We start from the raw sequence: 23,230 nt of genomic DNA on the forward strand, positions 1-23,230 counted from the left end.
GCTTAATAAATAAAATGTACTTGTTTGGTTACAACATCATCGTGTTACAAATAAAATGTACTTGTTTGATTACAACATCATTGCATAATAAGACTGGCGTTGTATTCTAAAAATACACTAATATCAATGAGAGTATCACTCATGTTTCAGTTGCCAGAATAAACGCTTGTGAACCCTATGAACCTCATGTTTACCTCCATCCACTGTCGCTTTGCTCCTTCGCAAGACTTGGTCAGGCCACGTTGTCATGGAAACAGCATTGAATGATGGGAGACGCAGTTCCCGCTGAGAGGATTACGTTTCCGGAAGTGCGTCAGTAAGGGAGAAGGTGCAGTAAGTCCCGCCGCCCCCGACGAAAGCCATGGATGGTGACGGTTCAGGTTGGTTTGTTAGCAATAAGCATTTCAGTCCCTTTAGTTCGTGCTATTTTTATTTAAATATTAATTTATCTTATTTGTGTAAGATGTGAAATACTCGGAAGCCGAGTCTGTCCCGCTGCTCTGGGAAGCTTTTGAAACAGTGACGTCTGCCCACTGTCTGGGGTCGGGGAGGGGGGATGGGGGAGAATGAATAAGCGATCTAGAGTTTATTGATGTTTTTAGCGTTGTATAATTTACGTCTCCATTTTCTGAACCTCACACTTGTAATGTCTATCAAGGCATGCACTTCTTTAATCTCGTAGCCTAGCTGTGTTGCCTGAGAGTTATGCAGGCAGCCTAGATTGTTTTTTCTTTTTGTGCAGTGACTGCTTTTTCGCAAAATTGCGTGTATCTTAAGGCCGAAATATTGAGCTTTGCTCAAGGGTAGCGTTTCGGTGATTAATTTCAAGTGTGATCGGATTACACAGTTAAAAGAGATCTACTAATAGAACATGATAGACCTCACCAAAATGCTGAAAAGATATAAGAATAAGCTATTATAAAATTAATGTAAGTACCCATATATGGCAAACTATGCTGATCTAAATGGTAAGCCGTTGAACTTTAAACCCCAGTGTTTTCGATTTCATGCCCATCTGTGACACTCTGTGTGACCCAAGTCTCTTAATCCTCCTGTGCTCCGACAGTACAAAGAAAATCCGCAGAAAATTGGAACATACACTTTACTGATGTTATCGTGGATAAAAGGTGTCAGACAAAAGCGAAAAGGAAAATATAAGAATGCATTAAATGTACTAAGACATTGCATAGATATTTTAGAACGTGCAGTTTTAGTCCCTGTGGAGTTAATGCACCCATGATTTACCATTTTATCCTAAGTAAGTTACTTTACCTGTCACTGGTCAGTAAAGTTATGGAAACTGCACACTAAATACTGAATATCACATTATGGTATATGTTCCAGAAATATGTTTTAGATGTAAACAGTTATTTTGTAGTTATGATAATAATATATTTTGTTTATATAGCACCTTTCCCATGGCCAAAGCCCTTCACAGAAATCTTTATTTTATTCATTTTATTTCAAGAGAGCTACAGAGTGTACAGTCCAGCAGATAAAATTTCAGAGTTTATACACAGAAGCTCAGTTTGTACAGTATAATACTTGCATTAAACACTAAGTAAAGATGATGTCTGATTGAATGTAAGCCACCCTACCTCAGGTTGTCCATAAGAAATGTGAAGATTTACATCATGAGATAGAAGCATATAATAAACAAGAATAGTTCAATCGAATATTTGGAATATTAAAATGTGTGCATCAATTTCAATGTTTAAAAGTTAAATATTCTCTATTGTAATAGTAAAAATTAAAAAATAAAATATTCACTGATTTTGAAATACTGTAGTCGAAAGTGATACCCCACATGCTTATGCTTTGAAATGTATAATTTTTAATTTTCAGGGAGTAGCTTCTGGAGGGCTTTGGCCACCAATAAAGAATGAAATATCCAAAATATTATCATATTTATGTCGTCAGTCTTGAAATAGCATAAATTGACACTCCACCATTTTTTCCAAAATTTTGTGTAAAAGACTAACTTTGACACCTTGTATCCCCTTAGGGGACAAATCCTCCGGTTCGGCTGATGTGTCATACACAGCTTCAAGTCGTTCTGATAATTTCTGCTGAAGATACCAATTGTTTTTCTCTTAATCATAAGGGTGTAATTTCCTGCATAAAATATGCCCCAAAAATGGCCTAAAATGAGGGTTTTTGGGTGTAGGTGACCAAAAGATGGGGAAACCCCAGAAAGCTTGCTACGTTGCAAAATTGGACATCTAGATGTGTCATATGGTATGTCGTATGTGGAGGTTTTCTCATACCGTTAAGTCAGGAGGGGCTGGGCAAAAAAAAAAAAAAAGATTTCAAAGCTTTAAGCATTGGGTGTGACAAGGATGTAAAGGATTAGAAATGAGTACATTAGAGGGTCAGCTCAAGTTGGACGGTTGGGAGACAAAGTAGGGGAGGCGAGATTGGGTTGGTTTGGACATGTGCAGAGTAGAGATGCTGAGTATATTGGGAGAATAATGGTAAAAGAGCTGCCAGGCAAGAGAAAAAGAGGAAGGCCTAAGAAGGTTTATGGATGTGGTGAGAGAGGACATGCAGGTGGTGAGTGTAACAGAGCAAGATGCAGAGGACAGGAAGGGATTAAAAAAGATGATCCACTGTGGTAGTCCCTAACGGGAGCAGCCAAAAGAAGAAGAAATAATTCTTATGAACACAATACAGGAAATACAAAGCTTTGAATTAGAACAAGAGACAATAAACCAGAATAAAAATACAAAATACTAATAGAAAACTGAACAAATTACATAATTTGTGATACACATGCACCTGACCGTTCACCAATGTCTGTTCTACTAGTTGCAGCAAATTAATTAGATACCCATCAAATATTAGTTGCAAAACACAAAAACATATGCTGCAAGAGATTTTCTAAGTATCTGCTTATGTCTGCGTGAATGTAAATTGAAGGTTTATGGTTAAAAAGGGTTGGTTTCTGTCCAGCCACATTTTATATTGTGTATCTGGCCATATGTCTTATAAAAAGGTGCTGATAATTGTACAGAGTAAGAAATTTCATTTGAATATCAAATGTGCATTCGGTTTATAAAACTATATTTCTTTAAGGGTAAACCTCAAATCTACATATTAATGTATTTTATATTAATATGCTTGAAAGGAATGATACTACTCAGGATAATATATTAAAACTTAAAATATCCATATTTTTATTAAAGCTCTTTTATTATATTGTTTATTAATATTTTGTAGTGTTAATTGTAGGAAAAGCATAAGATTGTCTTTACATTTGAAAGTAGAATAGATCTGAAGAGTCATTAGTTAAAATAATGTAGGTTATTAATTATAGTTTTTCTTTTATATATATAGTATGTTTTTCTAAGTCACTGCTTCATTGGCTTAACCATGATTGTTTAAATATTGTTTCATTGCTTTCTCCTAACTTAACAGTACACTTCCAGGGTTCTCTTCTTTATAGTGTTTCCTTCAGAGTAAACGATTTGCTCAGTATTTTACATCTCAGCTACACTGTACTTACTGAGTTTTCACATTAACATGGGACAAATTTCTAGACTGAACATGGTCTCAGCACATGGTCATTTTAAGGAAGAGCAGTTTAGAACCTCATGGTTGTTTTAGCCAGAAGCAAAGGGCAGTATTGTGTTGTTCTCAGGCTGACGATAATACAAAGAAAAAGTTAATATGAAAGAATGATAGTCTGACTTTATACTGTGAAACAGTGCTAGATATCAGAAAAATATCTTGAGGCAAATATAATTAATTAGTATGCCATGTAAACTCTTCTATTATTCTCATGTTAACTTGGATGTAATTTTGATTTAGACATCTAAAAAATTACACAATTGTTTTCCGTGCAATTTCATGCTCTCATCTAGCAGACAACTAGTAAATTGAAGTCTATTGTCTATGTAGTGATTAATACACATAATTCTAATTCTTTAAAAGGATATGTGATGTCTCTAAACACACATTATTTTTACGGACATGGTTTTCACCTCAAAGATTACATCAGTTACATACAAGAAACCGTGACATCAAATTTCCTGATAAAATACAAAAATATGAACATTTCTCACAATTACCTTTTACTAGAAGTATAGACAGCCAAGGAAATCAATAACTGGGGCACCAGAAAAATAAAAATTCCTATATACAGTTGTTTTGTAAAACATGAATAATGATATTTCCACACAGGTTATCAGCATATTGACTGTGAAAATAAATTTACCTTTATTAATATTTTTTTTTTTTTTTGGCAATGTTTATTTTTTAGCCCGAGCAGGATGGCGGTCTGCCCCAAAAAAAGTGAACAAAATGAGTCAGAATATTCTGCGGCAAGAGGAACTTATTGCTCAGAAGAAAAGGGAAATTGAAGCTAAAATGGCAGAAAAGGCCAAAAATTACATCCCTGTGATTGAGAATTCTTCACCTCCTAGGTTAGTATATGAATTTACTGATTTTTACATAGATATCGTCATATGAATGCTAACTTACTAATAAGTTTTAATGTGCCTTCAGTGTTGCCTGTAATTTTCAAGACTTTGGCCTCTGATCGGCATGCTTGGGAATCCTCTTTGCAGTTTCTAACACTGTGAGCCGATGACATCACAATCCGAGGCTAGCTTGTGTATGTTCCTTTAGTCAGCATTAAACTCTTAATTAGAATAAGAAATAAATTAGAGTATAACCAGATCTGATTAGAATAGTAAAAGACAAGGCACAGGAATATGATAAACATCCTTACTTAGCCTAATTTCACAATGGAAATAGGTAATTTAGTATATATTGTTCTTATTGGCACAATAACATTTCATTGAACACCCTAGTATAGTTTACAAAAACTTCAATATAAAATGTTTTTTTAAGTGTATGTGCCATCAGCACATAATTACAATAAGCAAGAAAACATTTTCGGTGTACAAAAACAGTAACTGAAAAAGATACCAGTCACCACAGCTCAGCAAGAACTCCACATGTAGTTAAAAATTCATGTACAAGTTCCAGTGGTTTAAGTCTGTTCATAAAAGTTGCATTAGGGGAATTGAAAGTATTGTGCTTGATAAGAAAAAATAAAATGGCGTTTATTTTACTGCAGAATTTCATTGAGCCTTTATTGAACTATCTTGTTGAATCATTTACTCATTTTATTGAAGAATTCAGCCATTAATTTAAATAATTCCTATGTTGTCTCAGTACTAAAAGAAAAAAAAAGTACTTTAAAAATCCATATTTTTTATTTTATTATTATATAAATTAAATGTATTCAGTTTTCTTCACTAATGGTTGTTTCTCATTTAGCCTGAGAAATAAAAAACATTTTTATTTTACTTTTGTTTTCTAGGTTATCTTCGTTTTTTCTTTAAGGATAATATTTTGACCACAACAGTGGCATTATTTAGTATATGACGTTGCTTTTTTCTGCACATGTTGGGGACAGATTTAAGAGTTCTTCGTAAAAAGATGTGTAAAATACACATCTTTAGAGAGAGCTTGTTTTTGCACATTTTGCCAGCATGGAATCATTCAAGATTAAGGTTCTACAAAGCCCAATATAATGAGAAAGTTCTAGTCTTGTATAATGTATAAAATATTCAATTAATTAATAGCTTTAGGTTTGGACTAAAATAGTCAGTATAATCAGCTATCACATGTCATCTGTTTTTCAAAATTTGTTTTTAGAACAGAGAACCTACAGGGGTCATCATCTAATAAATTTGCAAATGATGGAAGCTTCTTGCAGCAGTTCCTAAAGATGCAGAAGGAGAAGTCAAACCAAGGTGTGTTTTCTAGAATGTTCATCTCATAGTGGCCTTCTGTGCTCAGGGCGATGTATGAAGACATCAGAGAACAATTAAATATAACACCATATTTGAAGTGTGCATGATTAATAAATTAACAGAAGATTAAGTATTATTAATAGGAGATATAATGCCATGCAGGCAGTGCCAAAATTGCTAGAATTCCTAGTGAGAAAATGGGGCATTATTTATAGTAACTGATATTTGATTTGCTTTTCAAAAAGTAATAGTGCATAAGTATTTTTTTTACTTTAAACAACAAGATGATGACATTTCCTTGAGTACATTATGGCAGAACATTAATCTGACAATTATTTAATAGGTAAAGAGCTGAAATCTTGAAGTATTTGAAGCAGTGCTTTTCTATACAGAATGTGGTCTTTGTAAGGGACATTTGTGTATTGGCATGTTCTCTTTGGATGGGAGAAGGATATTGTAGAGGTTTATTATTTTTAGTTATATTTTGAAAAAGCACATGGTGAGATGCTACAGGCCTCCTTGCACTGAATAACAGAGACAGCTTTTTTGCAGTATCAACAGGGATCATGTGGTGTTGAGTGTTAGTGATTAAAATTACTATATGGATTTACATTTTTATATTTTTGTCATTGACAAAAGTCTGGTCTTATAACAGCCATATAATTAATTAAATATTTTTCAAATAATAAAAGTTCAAAGGTAAAGTAATACTCATTAACTAAAATTTTTCTATTTGATGTCTTCTGCTTCAATTAAATTCAGATTCTAGCGCAGTTGTGTCAAGTGCTTCTCAGCCTCAGAAAAAGGGTATTCTTATTGGGAAGCGCCCTGGCCTTGGAGTTGTCAATATGCTTAGCCAGATCAAAAGCTACTCCCATGCCAAGCAGAGCCCAAGCCTTAGCCGGCCAAGTGTCTTTACATCTCCTGATGATGATGAGGAGGAAGAGACGGATGATGCACAATTCCTTGAAGTCAAAGGTACTAGAAAAAAAAACAATGCCATCATACAATGAGTTACATTAATGAGATTCCTCTTATTCAGATATAAAGTAATTAATTTTACAGCCATACACAACTAGAAATAATCCTAAGGTATTCACTATTGTAAGCAGTACCATTCTTTGTTTTTGATATATATGTCAGTAAAAGGCATATGATATGAACTATATGTGTGACTAAGTATACAATTTGTCCTTGTTCAGGGATATCCACAATAAGCAATTTGGCAGTACTATGAGTAAACAAAAACTGTTGTAATTCCTTCATCTTAATATATGACCATTAGTATTTAGAATATAATAGTTGTTCCCTCAAGTCGTCTTCTGAGAAGCAAGGACTACAAGCATTACTGACGCAGTTTGCTATTCCAATTAGCTGTCGATTTAACTTGTTGTTATTTGTCAATAACGTATTTGGGCTACAATTCCAGTCTACTTAATTGTTACGGTAAATTTTTCCGTAGAAAAGTTCACCAAACTGTTATATATGAAGAAAATTTCCCAATGCGTTAAAGAAATTGTGCATGTGTATGCATATGTATACACATATACAGTTAAACCTTGATTACCCATCAATTAACCATCATACTCCATTAATCGTCAGGGCAAAAAGTAATTAAAAAAAAAAAAAAAACGACATTACACATGCCAGCGTCTACCTATTACTACTGACGCACGATATGCTGCAAGCTATACAAATTAGAGCAACTCTCCCTTGAATGCTGTGTAAGTGATAGGACTGGGTGAAGGGCTTCTGTTCTGTGGAGAAAAGTGACAGGAGAAGATAGGAGAAAAAGAAAGGTGCTGCAGAAGGAAGTTTTGAGTATGGAGTCAAGAGACAATAAGCAGGAGTATTTTCTGTATAGAAAAAGACAGAACATGGCAGGAGATAATTATTGGTAGGGAAAGCTTTCTGTTATTATTTTAGAGATGTGCTCTGCAACCCAGATAACGGAGTATAAGACAAGGCAACGTTTGTTATGGAACTAAGACCCCCAAGTAAAACACAGAAAACTCCAGTACCTCTGAGTTGTATTGCTTATAACGCTGGTCATTACAATATTATATAAATTAATTTTGTTAATATAGTTTTTTTTGTACATAAATACGACTATTCACTAAACTAATCTACTGTCTATAATTTTTTAAAGTAGCTGTTCTGTTATCTTATCCGTCTTTTCTCTTATCCGTCGTGGCCTTGTTTCTAACCCCTGACCGATTATCGAAGTTGTGTGTGTGTGTGTGTGTGTGTATATATATATATACATATATATATCGATTGTTTTTCTCATTTTGGCTCCAAGAAACCTTATTCAAAATCATATTATGTAGCTTTTAGCAGATACCTACATTATTTATAGCTGTTGTTTGGTCCAGTGATACGTAGCTTTGCATACTGGTGCATTGTAAAAGAAATACCCATGCACTTCAAATTTTCCATGAAGAGTTGCTCAAATTCTATGCAGCTTACTAATGATGATTTTGATCCCTGTCGGTTTATTTATAATATAAAATCACCAAAAAGGACCCCACTCCACAACACACTCAAGGAATCATGCTATATGAAGAAAAGGTTATTGTGTAAAAAAAAAATATATATATAATAATTAATAAATACATTTCAGCTCAGTCACTGATGGCTAGAGAATGCAATAAAAATCTAGAGGAACTCTTTAGTATATGGCACAGCGTGATGAAAGAAAAAAGCACAGGGCTTTTACAGTAGAAATAAAAATCTGATCTGAATTATCAAAATTCTTGTACCTTTCAAATATCTAAATGAAAATAGTGAATTGACTTCACTAATATTTTTTATTCAGGATGTAAGGTACTTTTCAATAATCAAAATGTTTTTGTATTGCACAAATTAGATGGTGCTTTCTACCACATCCATAATAATTTTTCTTCTACCTAATAAATAAGCATATTTAATATTCATAGGAAACAGCTATCTTATGGAAGTGTCACAGAGGACAAAAGACAATATGCATAAAACGAGCAAATGTCATTTTTAATATCAAACATGCTTCCTAAGCACTTTTCAGCTGAGAATTACTTTATAATTAGTGCAGATTAAATGTGAAATGCTAAAGGAAAAGACAACACTGGTGAGGAGTTGAAGAATTTTAACCGTATATATACACACATGTAAACTAAAATATATCTGTTTTCACTTTATTCTATACCTTATCTACATAATTCCATCTAACATGTTAATTCTTGTATTATTTTAATATCTTTAAACAATTATACCAGGAGTATCAATTTGTAGTCTCGGTTTGGGTTGGCTTGGAAACTTCTAAAAAGTTATAGTGCATAATTTAGTTAATGCTTAGTTGTGGTCCCAATTAAATACATCATAATTTGAGTAAGTTATGAGTTATTTGGTACTAGAGAGTGTAATGCTAGTTTTTTTGGCTGTTATTTTCTTTTTAATTGGCTCCTGCCCTTTGTTGCCAGGGGCCATCACTAGAGCCCCTTGGGCTGCTGTTGAAGGTATGTGTGTGAGTTGAACCGCAGTACTGATAGCCTGCTTAAAGTTTCCCCCCCAGAGGACTGTGAAACCCGCACTATCTTGGAGAAGTTGGCCCAGTTTGTAGCAGAAGGGGGACCAGAGCTGGAGCAGAAGGCAAAAGAGGATTATAAGGACAATCCAGCATTCTCGTGAGTATCTCTGCACTGGTATAGGGAAAACATCATCCAAAAAAAGGTGCAATTCATCTTAAAGCACACATGCAACAGTTGAAATTGATGGCCTACCAAAGGCAACATTATATGGCAATTCCTAACTCTGATATTTGTCTGCTGTGTGCAGCATGTATGTTAAATGAGTTTCTTGCAAATATTCCACTTTCTAAGTGCTTGCTATCTGTTAATACTGCAATATTAGCATTTATATCCATCTGGAGTTTTCTTAGAAACCATGATTTTGTGTATAGGCGGGTGATATGGTTTCTTCACAGTGAATAGTTTGTATTAGTACATAGCAAGTGAAAAATCCATCTGTTTGATCCTGACAGATGAATCAGTGTTTGTGTCAAAATGTTGTTTTTTGTGTAATAATTGTGGTCTGAATTGTTCTTCTAGATTTTTGTATGACAAGAATAGTCGTGATTATCTGTACTACAGACGCAAGGTTGCAGAACTGAGAAAACAGAACCAGAAATATGAATCATCCTCTTCTTCAGATGGTAAGAGAATAATAGAAACTAGAAGTGCATGAAAATTGGTTAATAGTTTATAGAACTGTGAATTCTTCCAACCCATCATCCTCCTCAAGTATATCCTTTAATAACTTCAAGTTCATTGTGACTTTCTTCGTGTCTGTTTTTTGTGTTCAGTCTGTAGCCACTTCTATTTCAGTTTAAAATAGTAGTAGACATTAACTGCAACACTGTAGTGGTTTTAAAATTTCACTTGGGCAGGTACAGGTCACCCCTTCACATTCATGAGAGTTAGACACAGAAGACCCCCCGTCAATGTAAAAATTTGCATTTAATACTTTGGCTTCTTTCCTGGGCCGTGTCATGGCTGTATATTTTAGTAGTTAAATTTGTTGATTTATTTTTTTTGTTCATTTTTTTACTTACTCTGCTGGTTTACAAGCACTGGCATGCATGTCAGCTGTGCCTGTCACACAGATGAAAAGGAGAGTACTGGGTACGAAAGGAGAAAGGAAAGTGAGAAGTTAGCACAAGCTACAGAAAGGCAAGAGCTAAGAAGTATGGCTAGAGTTCTACTCTGGTTTCCAGCAGGTGTGGGAGAGAGCAGAGTACAAGCCAGCTTAGAGGAGATGACCAGATCTGCTAAATAACTAAGGGAGCAATGAAAGTGAAAGATATCTGGCTAAGATTCCAGATTTTTTTTTTTTACCAAAAATAGCATTTAATATTAAAGATTCAGTATGCAATTACATTAAAAATATTAAATAACAGTAGTATTTGTACAAATCATTTTCACTATTGTTTATGTTCTGGCTTACGCATTATCTGTGAGTTTCTGTTATCTTTCTGCAAGCTCCACAAATATTCCCATTTAATTGTTCATGGCTAACACATGAATAAAAGAAACAGTGAATGTTAAATTTGTGAATTGGGGGATTTGCCTGTATACAATTTAGAATGTACAAGGTTACTACCAGTTATTGGATTCACTTTGTTTATGTAGTTCCATTTTCTGTACATTTCGCTTTCCTCTTTAGTGTATAGATTCTATAAAACTGGAATAAATCAGTAAGGGAGATATAGGCGAAATTCTGAAGAACTTACCTGTAGCTAGTACAGAATAATTTCAGCTAAATGCAGGAATATAACTCCAGTATAAAAGTACATTTTGGAAAAGTCTATATACAAAGAACACGCAATCATTAATATTGTCACAAATATCAATTGAAAACAAAAACTGTACATTCCTTAGCAGTACATAACATGACTAGGAAAGGGAAGCAGCCACAACATTAAATTCACAAGTTAGTATATTAATGTGCATTAGAGAATCTCCTGAATCGGGTGTGTTGTGTGCATGTAAGTGTGGCTATTTGTTTTGTAATAAGCCTCCTTTCCCCTCCCCTTTCTTATCACCTGGTTGCTTTAGAAGCTTTGTGGCTATTGAGTGTTTGTGTGATTTGAACCCCAGTACTGATAGCCTGCTTAAAGTTTCACCCCCAGCGGATCCAGAGATGCGCAGAGTTGCAGAAAAACTGGCCAGGTTTGTGGCAGATGGCGGGCCAGAAGTGGAAGCAATTGCTATTCAGAACAATCGTGAGAACCCTGCCTTCAGGTAAGCTCATATTTGGAAATAGGTTTGTCATTTGAACTGGTAGTTGTGACTTGGGTTTTCAAGTGTTGAAGCATTTATTTGTTCAAGTATGTGTCAATGGTTCTGTTGGCAGCAAGTTGCATTAAAGTAGCAAGGAAACTACTAACATATTGGCTTCAAATAACTCGTTACCTTTCATAAATATGTGGAGCTGTGATATTGTTGTTAAAGAAGCCAGATATATTAAACATTTGTTGGTTTTAACAGCTGATAAAGCTTCCATGTTAAATAACTATTCTGTCATGCTGTGCAGCCTAGCTGTCACCAACTTTCTTCTTTTTAATAACAAGCTTTCTATTTTATCCTGTGGGGCACACAATAATATATTGATTAGCAATGCTACTTTATGGATCAGCATCTTGGGTTCGAATCACCCAACTTACAGAGTTTGCACATTCTCCCCATGTCTATGTGGTTTCCTCCCATATCCCCAAGGAAATGTAGGTTAGGCTAATTAACAGCTTTAAACTGGTGTCAAGTGCACAATTTCATGTGTGTCCAAATGAAACTTTGTGTGGATTGGTGCCCTGTCCAGTGCTGGCTTTTCCTATTTGGAATAGGCTATGAACCTCCTGTAACTATAAAAGTGAGTTAACAAGCTGTATGAATGTTACTTTACCTTTTAATGTTTTCATTTGCACAGCCAGCTATGTTGTGACTTAAGCCAAATTGAATTTGTATGCATAGGCCAAATTGTGCTTTTCTAATTGAAGCAAAAAGTACACATGAAACTGCTCTTAGTTTGCACTATTGTCCTTGAAAGTCATATAAACTCTGCCTTCTTGTCGATGATTCTTATTAAATGGCATTCTTGGCCATAATAATTAAGCATGATTTTCTACATTGAGTTGTTTCACTTGGTAAACACAAAAGAATCACAGTGTCCCAGTTTATGTAAAAGAAGAATTGTCCATGACGCCACCCATACTAACTTGTGGCAGCATTTAGAGAAGTGAGGTTATGGTCAGCAAAATTGATTTACAACCATGAAACATTTTAAACAGTCATAGAAACTCAACAAGTTTATTGTGATGTGCTCACTTCTGTACTTTCCCTTTGATTTTGCTATTTTGTGGTTGTGGAGAAGCCGATTTTTGCCTTTCTGTGCATTATTAATCAGCATTCATTTGCCACTCCAGTTGTTTTTTTTTTTGAAGGATATGTTTAAAGATCCAAGTGTCTTCTGCCAATTCCAGCGATTGGGAAAAGTGCTATCAATCCAGCATAGAGGTCGGTAGTTTAAAATTTGTAAAGGAAAAACATATTATTCCTTTTCTCGTTGAACAAAATATTTCTTTCCATTTCATTCATGACAGTAGAAGCTATCCAACTAAAAATAGCTTCTTTCTGGAAAGTGACATACATATATATAACAAAGTTAGATAGCCAGCTTAAAAATACACCATACCAATATACAGAGTGGCACAGATATGGTTAGAGAGTTTGAACATTTTCATTTCAATTTCCAATCATCCTTGTTACCACAGTGGCACAGAGTTTAGGGCTATTGCCTTACTCCACTGGCATCCTAGATTGTGTTTACTGTGTGCATGGGTTTTCTTCCCTCATCCCAAAGACTTGTGTGTTAAGTTAATTGTTAACTCAGAACTTGTTCAGGGTGCATGAGCTCTATGAAAGTCTGCAGCCCCTGTGGCTCTCAACTGGATGTGCAAGTTAGAAAATGGATAGATGTGATGACCACAGCTAGAAACATTCACAAAAACATAGATACTTTATAAGTCCTTTTTGACAGTTAGTCCAACAAATAAGTTTACACAGCAGAAACATTGTAACTGAATTCAACAGACAAAGTTTTTGTAATTCCTTATACTCTATAACCAGACAGGCTAGTTCAAATCTGTTTTGGCTAGGCTGTTTTATATGCACATGTACGGAGCCAAATAGATGTTGAGCAGTTCAGTTATTTGTTTAATTGCTATGTAATCTCACCAAAAACAGATACAAAAATGTATGTGGGAACTAACGAAAATAAGACATTTGAAGCAGGTACTAATGACTGTGTACATGAGTCTGGTACTTTAAAGTATTAATTTTGTGCAAAAACATAATTCATTGTTTTGCCTCTGTTTGCTATTAAGTGCCAAGGCTGAAATATTGAAATCATGACAGAAGTTTGAAAGTGCTTCCTATAGTTTTTTCATTTTTCTTTGTTTTTCAACCATACTGATCAGGAGAGTGCACAAAATAAGAATTCTGGATTATCTGTATTGATGTGTCTTAAACCTGAAAAGCTAGCATAAATACATTATGCACACACCCAGAGCTGTTTCAGTTCATAACAATTCCATAACTGCAATATAAAAGCTCAATTTTTTTCCCCTGAGAAAACAAACACATAATTACTGTTTCTGTCAATCTGGGGCATAATTTTCTCTGCTTATCTTATTCATTGTACGTATTTACTAATACATCATAATATTCCCTATATGTACTTCACTGCACCCCAACCCCTAGTGCGTCATTTATAAAATGCTAATGCAACTCATCCACCCAATTTTTTGTATCTCTATATTTGGCTGATGCCTGTATTAAAGATGACTTATGAGATAAGGATACATTACAACTGTTTAAAGATCATTTTTACAGTTGAATAACACAGAGGAAACAGGACTTGCTCTGATTCATCATGTAAGGCAAATGGTATATTTATGGTTTAAAGTCCAGTGGTATAATCACTGTAGCATACTGCCTGCCAGTGCACCATAACAAGCTACTAAAGCAAATATTTGCTATTAAATAAAATGATAAACAACTTGTTTTCATGAAATCCATATGACTTGGACAGCAGTGGGATTGTAATGTACTTTATATGAATCAGAAAGGATAGCTTTTAGTTAAAGTACAGACAGGTCACAGAAGTCTTGACTTCGCACAATGTAGTAGGTGCAAATGAGAACATAAAACCCCAATTTTTTGCTTTTCAACTGAATTTAAATTAGTTTTCAGCTAGCATGTTTTTTTTACTTATAAACAAAACAAACCCGTTTTTTCACAGATTAATACACAGCAATGATTGTTAACATTATAACATATTTCACTGAATGTAATAAGTGGAGTGTACAGTCGTACAATTTCCATCATAGGTAAGAAGCTAAATCACAAATTGGCTGTTTATTGAATTGGTAAAATTGCTTATAACTCCCATAGTCTTAAGTGTGTGTCACAGCCTTGTCATCTCATGAATCATAGCCAGTAGGAGGTGGACGCTACTCCCTGAGTGATCCCTCAGCACAGACCATCTTTGTCTTACAGTTGTCAGTTAGTGATGGGTTTTTATATCTTTAAGCCTTTTCCAACCCCGTGAGGTAATGTATCATTATTCTAAACAATAGAATATTGCACAAGGTCAACATTCTGTGCATAACCGTGATTGAGACTTATTTTAAAATTGTTTTCTGATGTACAGTAATATTGGTTTGTTGTAATCTTATTAAGTGTGAAACATTTTTCTGTAAAATAAGTAGCAAGCTTTTATGTAGTTTTGTAGATGTTTTACTATTGTACATTATGCAGTATAAGCTCAGACTTACAAACCAAACTGGGTTATGAACATCTGCAGGAACTGAGCTTACTAATAACCCAAGATCCTTCTGTAATTAACTGGTTTAGTAGCTGTCACTGACTTTGCAATGGTTTGCATATTGTTTTCATTAGTTGTGGGGGTTGATCAGTTCATATTTAATTGAAAACCTTGGTTACACTTTATGTGCTTATAGGCTATTGCTTTACAAATATTACATTTAATTACCTTGTGAATTGTTATGAGTTAGAATAATTTACTTTTTTATAATGTTTAATAATAAGTATACTCTCCAAATTCCCTCTGCATTTACAAAAGCTATTTTCTTTTTGGACACACCTCATTAATAGCTTTTGTTATACATTTAGCAGTGTACTGCTGTAGATTCTGAGTGAACATGTTTAAACAAATAGAACTGGTGGATTTTTCTTTTAATTCTGCTGGAGTGTATTTTTAATGAATTATTGATTATTTCTATTAATATTTTTTAGAGTCATCTGTTTTGCATAGTAGGAAAAAGAATTATAAGGTATTGAAAATAGCTAGAAACAGATCTGAGCAGAGAAATAAATTAATACAGAATTTATAGCCTTATTAATGTGCTGTGTTGGGGTGTACATAGAGAGTAGGATGATAATCCTTTTTCTGCTTTATGCAGGTTTTTGTATGAGACAGATTCCAAAGAACATCAGCTCTACAGGAGAAAGGTGGAGGAGTTTCGCCAGACCAATAAAGTGCAGAGTCAAACGTGTGGTAAAGAGCCTCTTGGTGGACAGAAACACAAGATCAGTTCTGCTGCTGTTCCAGCTCCTTCAGATTTTACATCTTCTGCTTCTAAGAAAAAGAGAAAAAGTCGCTGGGGAGCAGAGGATGACAAAGTGGACATTCCTATTCCATCCATTGTTGTGCCACCAGAAGATGTAAGCCCAGTGCTCACTGGTGCGTCATTCAGCAAACTTACCTTTTGTTATTATGAAATGAAGTATACCATTCCAATCCTTAGTACCAGTCAGTTTGATTGTAACAATAAGATAAATTTGCCTTGCTTTCCACTTGTATAATTTAACTGAGAATAGCTTTCATGCATTTGACATTTTGACCCAAAATATTGTGTATATCTGACATCTACCGTGAGAAGCTTCTTAAGTTATGTTTTTTTTTATATATGTGGTTTTTAAAATTGTAGCTCAAGAGCTGAAAGGCCTTGGCTATGAGAAGGGAAAGCCTGTTGGTCTGGTGGGAGTGACTGAACTGACTGAAGACCAGAAGAGGCAGCTAAAGGAGCAGCAGGAGGTAGGAAAGCAACACTTCACTACTGTCATCATTTAGGTTTCATGTATAATGTTTTGGCTGCCACCAAGAACATCCCTTAACTTATAAAAAGAATCCGTTAACTTTTAAAATGCTGCTTTTTACTTGTCATTCCACTATGCTGCTGTTTCTTTCATCCCAGATGCAGCAGATGTTTGACATGATAATGAAACACAAGAGAGCCATGCAGGAAATGCAGCTAATGTGGGAGAAAGCAGTCAAGGACCACCAGCATGAGTATGACAGCGATGAGGATATTGACCAAGAAGCAGGCACTTGGGAGCATCGTCTGCGTCAGATGGAAATGGAGAAGACTAGAGGTGCATCTTTCAACCCTTATAGAGCGCCGGGTTTTTACAAATTACAGTGTTTCTTGACAATTTACATTTATAACATATTCAAAGTGGTTTAGAGTTAGGCATACGTAATCCACAAATGTCCAGTTAGCAGCTCTTGCCAGAACATTTTTATGTGGAGCAGGAACATCTCTGGGCTAGCTCCATGTGGGCCATCTAGAATGTTGGCTAAGGTAGGTGGCAGTCATGGTGTAGAAGAAGAAAATTTGTAACTAAAACTGTCATGGAGAAATCTAATTTTTGTAACTGCCTTTTCCTGCCTACAGAGTGGGCAGAGCAGCTGACAGAAATGGGTAAAGGTAAACACTTTATTGGTGACTTTCTTCCCCCTGATGAGCTGGAAAAATTCATGGAGACATTTAAAGCTCTAAAAGTAAGTTTGACATGTGGTTTTAACCTTGGGAGTTAATGCTTTTTATATTCCAAAAAAGGTGAAGGCAGTGTATATCATGCCACTCTTTCTCTGCTTCTTTGTTACTTTACCTTATAGGAGGGCAGAGAGCCCGATTACTCTGAGTACAAGGAGTTTAAACTAACAGTGGAGAACATTGGTTTCAAAATGTTAATGAAAATGGGCTGGAAAGAAGGGGATGGCTTGGGATCAGATGGACAAGGAATCAAAAATCCAGTACCTAGGTGAGTTCCTTTTGGAATTATGTGGGCAGTTGTGTTTCCCAATTCTGTCTACTTTTAATTCATGGGAGTATGATGTTTAATTTGGATGAGAGCTTAATTTTGTATATTATCCTATGTCATGGTGCTCTGTTAAATTGAGAGTGGTGATTTCATTATACCAATCTTTGGGGTCCTACTGTTGCTTAATTAAACTGTACACCAACTGAAGTTTGCTGACTAGGACTTGCACTAGCACCTCTTCTCTAATTCTAAGACAACTGTCCAAAAAAACAAAAAAATCCTGCTAGATATCTATACTGATATACAGTCCCTGACAAAAGTCTTGTCGCTTGTGTACAAATTGACCTGAAGTGCCACTAAAATATATTTCTAATCAAGATTTTGTTACAAGAAATGGGTCATTTCAATCCCATCAGCTTTTGTAATAATGTTTCAGTGCAAAACGAAACTGACAAAAAGTATTCTAATATTCACAGCTTGGTAAAGCCGATTGAATCAATTTTTGGCAAGACATAAGTGTTGTCGCCTTGTCATATGAGCTTCACCTGTGACTAATAATGGATCAATTAGGTCTCAGGTGTGTATAAAAAGAACCCCGGTACACTAGACCTTCACATCAACTGCAACTAGACCTCTGCAAACATGCCTAAGATTTACCCTGAGACTAAAGTGTTGATTATCAAGAGACTGAAGACCAAATCCACTGCTGATGTGGCAAACACCTTCAATGTGTCTCAGCGTCAAGTTCAGAGGATAAAAAAAAGATTTGAAGAGACTGGAGACGTTTTTGACAAGCCCAGGTCAGGAAGACCCCGCAAGACAACTGCTCGAGAGGACCGTTTGTTGGCTCAAAAATCCAAGGCCAGCCCATTTTCCATTGCAGCAGAGCTCCATGAGACCTGGTCACCTGAAGTCCCTGTGTCAACCAGAATAGTTTGTTGGATTCTGTCTCGAAATGGCCTCCATGATCGAATCAGTGCCCATAAGCCAGCACTAAACAAAAGACAATTGAAAAACCGTGTGGCATTTGCCAAGGCCCACAGCCTGCTAAAAGGATGGATGCTGGAAAAGTGGCAGAAGGTGGATTTTTCAGATGAATCTTCTGTTGAATTACACCACAGTCACTGCAAATATTGCAGGAGACCTACTGGAACCCGCATGGAGCCGAGATTTACCCAGAAAACAGTGCAGTTTGGTGGAGGCAAAATCGTGGTCTGGGGTTACATCCAGTATGGGGGTATGCGTGGGATCTGCAGGGTGGAAGGCAACATCAATAGTCTAAAATACCAAGAAATCTTAGCTACCTCTTATATTCCCAACCATAAAAAAGGCCATATTCTGCAACAGGATGGTGCTCCATTGCATACTTCCATCTCCACATCAAAGTTCCTTAAAGCAAAGAAGATCAAGATGCTCCAGGATTGGCCAGCCCAGTCACCATACATGAACATCATTGAGCATATGCGGGGTAGGTTGAAAGAGGAAGCATGGAAGACGAAACCAAAGAATATTGATGAACTCTGGGAGGCATGCAAGACTGTTTTCTTTGCTATTCTTGATGACTTCATCAATAAATTGTATGAATCCTTGCCAAACTGCATGGATGCTGTCCTTCAAGTTCATGGAAGTCATACAAGATATTTGGATCTCACAGCACCTCTACTTAATTTGCTGACATATTTTTGGATTTGCAGTAAAGTTGTTCATTTTCTGTATAGGCAACAAAACTTTTGTCTTGCCCAAATTTGACCTTTCTGTCTTGATTAAATGATAAGTCTTTTTTCAGTGAAACTAATTTATTTCAGTGCATTAAACATCATTTGGGAGGGCTTTAGCTTTTTTTATGAGCTATTTCTAACACCAGTTGATTAATTAAAAGTCAGGTTAAGAGCATTAGTTTCTACAAAATAGAGAAGCGACAAGACTTTTGTCAGGGACTGTAGACTGGGTAATGTGTTAGGAATTAAAGGATGCCACATCATTTAATGGAAATAAAAATTATCAACCTACAGAGGGCTAAATTCAAAGACACCCTGAAAATCAAAGTGAAAAAATGATGCAGCAGGCTAGTTTATTTTGCCAAAATTTCATTGCAGCAACTCAAAATTGTACTTAGTAGTTTGAATGGCGCCCATGTGCTTGTATGCATGCCTGACAACATCAGGGCATACTCGTAATGAGACAATGGATGCTGTCCTGGGGGATCTCCTCCCAGATCTGGACCAGGGCATCACTGAGCTCCTGGACATTCTGAGGTGCAACCTGGCGGCATTGGTTGGACCAAAACGTAATGTCCCAGAGGTGTTCTATTGGATTTAGGTTAGGCGAGCATGGGGGCCAGTCAGTGGTATCAATTCCTTCATCCTCCAGGAACTACCTGTATACTCTCGCCATATGATGCCAGGCATTGTCGTGCACCAGGAGGAACCCAGGACCCACTGCACCAGCATAGGATCTGACAGTGGGTCCAAGGATTTCATCCCGATACCTAATGGCAGTCAAGGTGTCGTTGTCTAGTCTGTAGAAGTCTGTGCGTCGCGCCGTGGATATGCCTCCCCAGACCATCACTGACCCCCCCACCAAACTGGTCATGGTGAACGATGTTACAGGCAGCATAGCATTCTCCACGGCTTCTCCAGACCCCTTTCAGATCTGTGATATGTGCTCAGAATGAACCTGCATTCATCTGTGAATAGCACAGGACGCCAGTGATGGACATGCCAATTCTGGTATTCTATGGCAAATGCCGATTGAGCTCCAGGGTGCGAGGCACTAGAGGACGTCAGGCCCACTTGTCACCCTCATGAAGTCTGTTTCTGATCGTTTTGTCAGACACATTCACACCATTGGCCTGCTGGAGGTCATTTTGTAGGGCTCTAGCAGTGCTCATCCTGTTCCTCGTTGCCCAAAGGAGCAGATACCGGTCCTGTTGTTGGGTTAAGGACCTTCTACAGCCTTGTCCAGCTCTCCTAGAGTAACTGCTTATCTCCTGGAATCTCTTCTATGCCCTTGAGACTGTGCTGGGAGACACAGCAAAACTTCTGGCAATGACAAGTATTGATGTGCCTGCCATCCTGAAGAAGTTGGACTACCTGTGCAACCACTGTAGGTTCCAGGTATCGCCTCATGCTACCAGTAGTGAGACTGACTGTAGCCAGATGAAAAACTAGTGAAAAAACAGCCAGAAAAGATGAGGAAGGAAAAATGTCACTGGCCTCCACCTGTTAAACCATTCCTGTTTTGGGGGTCGTCTCACTGTTGCCCCTCTAGTGCACCTGTTGTTAATTTCATTAACACCAAAGCAACTGGAACTGATTAACAACCCCCTCTGATACTTAACTGACTAGATCAATATCTCAGAAGTTTCATTAACTTGATGCTATACTCTGATTAAAAAGTGTTCCTATAGTTTTTTTGAGCAGTATGTATTTTTCTGGTAGTGGATATTCAAGTAGTTATTCACTTTGTGTTCAAGTTCTTGGCTTGTTTTTACTCCTGACCATATGCATTGTGGATTTTTTTCCCACTTCAGAGGAACAACAGCAGTGGATGGAGCTGGTTTTGGAGTAGACAGACCAGCAGAGCTCACAAAGCAAGATGACGAATATGATGCATTCCGAAAGAGGATGATGTTGGCTTATCGTTTCAGGCCTAATCCTCTGGTAAGTTTGATGCAGCAGAGTTTATTTCTGGTCAAACATCCACATTGGTTGGGTTAATGTTAGATTTAGCACAATGTCTATTATAAATGCCTATTGTAACAACAAAGTAAAACTGTCAACGTTAAAATATTTGGGGACCCCAGGGGTAATCCTGTTTTATTGCCTCTAAGTTAAGGTGTTGTTTTGTAAAAGACAGAAGAATATAGACAATGCTAGTGGTGCCCTCTGGTCCGGTTCTTCCTCTGCCAATGTAATGTGTTAAAATGGAGGCCATCTTCTGATCACCAAAGTCTTTTTATATCGAGTGGCCGAAGGGGCTTGTTATTCAGAGCTGAAATTGTAACAGAAGGTTTTGTAAATGACATCATCTTCTCGCTCTCTTATTTACTTTTGCTTTTTTCCCCACCAGAATAATCCGAGGCGGCCCTACTACTGAATAGAAGTTTATCAGTGCTCTGTTTCTTTTGTATGTCATTGATCACATTACTGTCGCAAACAGTTGTGTGCTGCTTTGTGGAATGGACCAGCAGCACTTCAGTTTCCAAGAGCTTTTGAAGGATTTTGTTACAACTTCTGTCCTACACTTCTGAAGATATCTCTGTAAATTTTCAAACTATATTCTCATCCACAATTGCCATAGTGTATGAATTATGTGACTGACTTTGAAATTTGCTGTTTTACTTGTAAATAATTCATTAATAATATTCTCCTTTGTAAAATGCATAAGCCACAAGTGTCTGAGTTAGGCTTCTTTTCTGTGAGTTAAGATTCATAGAGCAACTCGCCTTCATTCATAGAGTCAGTCATATGAAATGAATAATGAAAACATGGTTGAGAAGAGTTGTTTGTTACTTGGCACAGCCTATTACGAACCTATGCATGTACTGTTGTCTTCAATAAAACTTTATTTTTGAAATTATGGACTGCTTCTTCCATTCCTGCTTTACCTTAAATTTGTGTAAAATGTAAGAAAGGAAATGCAAAAATTCAAACCAAGAATGATCCTGGTATTGTTGTTGTGAGATGCACTATTTTGGGTCCCTTTTCACATATCATCTTTGTGTTTTAGGTGATATTTCCTTCCAGAAGTTTCCTTCAAAAAAACACCATCATACAAAATACATGGTGCGGTTAAGCCTTTGGGGGTTGAACTGCTCTGTGGAGTTATATAAAAGGTGACTGTCTTGTTTTGGAATGTAAATAAGGTTTGGTCTCTATGGTTGTTTTTTGGTGATTGTAAACTCTGAGGTTTTCCTTCTTAGCCTTCTGCCATGTTGGGAGTGATCGGGTTCAGCAGCTAAATTTATATACAGTACTTCGGTTTTCAAAACAGTGTAGAAGCATTAATGTGTGCAGGAAGCCTGAAAAAGTAAGTAGCTATTGAATGTTAATAATGAACTGAGATGTGCCATTTCCTGGTCAGCTGTAACTTCTTCCTGAGGTTTGGAATGTTGTCATGGGGATTAAAACAAAGGCTTTAGTTAATAGGTAATAATAATAAGTAAAAGCCGTCCCACAGCAGCATATATCTCTAGGGAAGCATTCTTGTTTTACTGGCACTGTGGTGTCCGTGAGCATTACTTAATTCACATATTTTAATGTATTTACATTATGTTTAAAAAGAGGCATCCAAAGTTGGGTGAGGCTCAAAAAAAGATTAAGTGTCATCTTAAATTGTTTAAAGTTCCTTAAATCATCTTTGTGAGAAGGACATTGGATTAGTGGTAGCACATCACTGCAAAAGAGAAATTAATTCAACTGTCATCAAATTGCAAACATGAATTTGTTATGGCTTCAAGGTAATGTTGGAGAGGTGGAATATTTGCAATACGCTTAAAAATAAAAATGATAATGCTGAACACTTTCTTTGTCTGCAGATGAAATTTACTACTGTATTTCCATCCAGCAAATTTCATAATTAACAGAGTAATTCTTGACTTGATTCGTTAGGGAATTATTTTTTGTCATTATTTAATCCTTCAGTTTATTTATAGTAAAAGTTGTGTTTTAGTTGTTCAAATAAAATGGGTTCTGCTGTCCCATTGAACACTTTTTCTAAAAATGTTTGTAATATCTACATGATAAGTACATAGTACATTTTGAGCACACTGCACTATGATAACACAAAATAAGGTAGAATGCC

The 23,230-nt window shown here is 36.2% G+C and overlaps 1 protein-coding gene across 1 annotated transcript; it reads left to right on the top strand.

The window, feature by feature from the left end:
- The first annotated feature begins 310 nt into the window (after positions 1-310).
- Positions 311-22,006, top strand: sugp1 (SURP and G patch domain containing 1). Its single transcript, XM_039766657.1, has 14 exons — positions 311-380; positions 4,262-4,424; positions 5,668-5,765; positions 6,528-6,743; positions 9,304-9,427; positions 9,851-9,954; positions 11,419-11,542; positions 15,781-16,061; positions 16,309-16,415; positions 16,576-16,753; positions 17,056-17,162; positions 17,280-17,425; positions 20,958-21,087; positions 21,497-22,006. Exons 1-14 carry the CDS (start codon positions 362-364, stop codon positions 21,521-21,523), a joined length of 1,824 nt encoding a protein of 607 aa, XP_039622591.1. The 5' UTR covers positions 311-361; the 3' UTR covers positions 21,524-22,006.
- The last annotated feature ends 1,224 nt before the right edge of the window (positions 22,007-23,230 follow it).

The sequence above is a fragment of the Polypterus senegalus genome, chromosome 10 (assembly GCF_016835505.1).
Source record: "Polypterus senegalus isolate Bchr_013 chromosome 10, ASM1683550v1, whole genome shotgun sequence".
Taxonomy (NCBI): Eukaryota; Metazoa; Chordata; class Cladistia; order Polypteriformes; family Polypteridae; genus Polypterus; species Polypterus senegalus.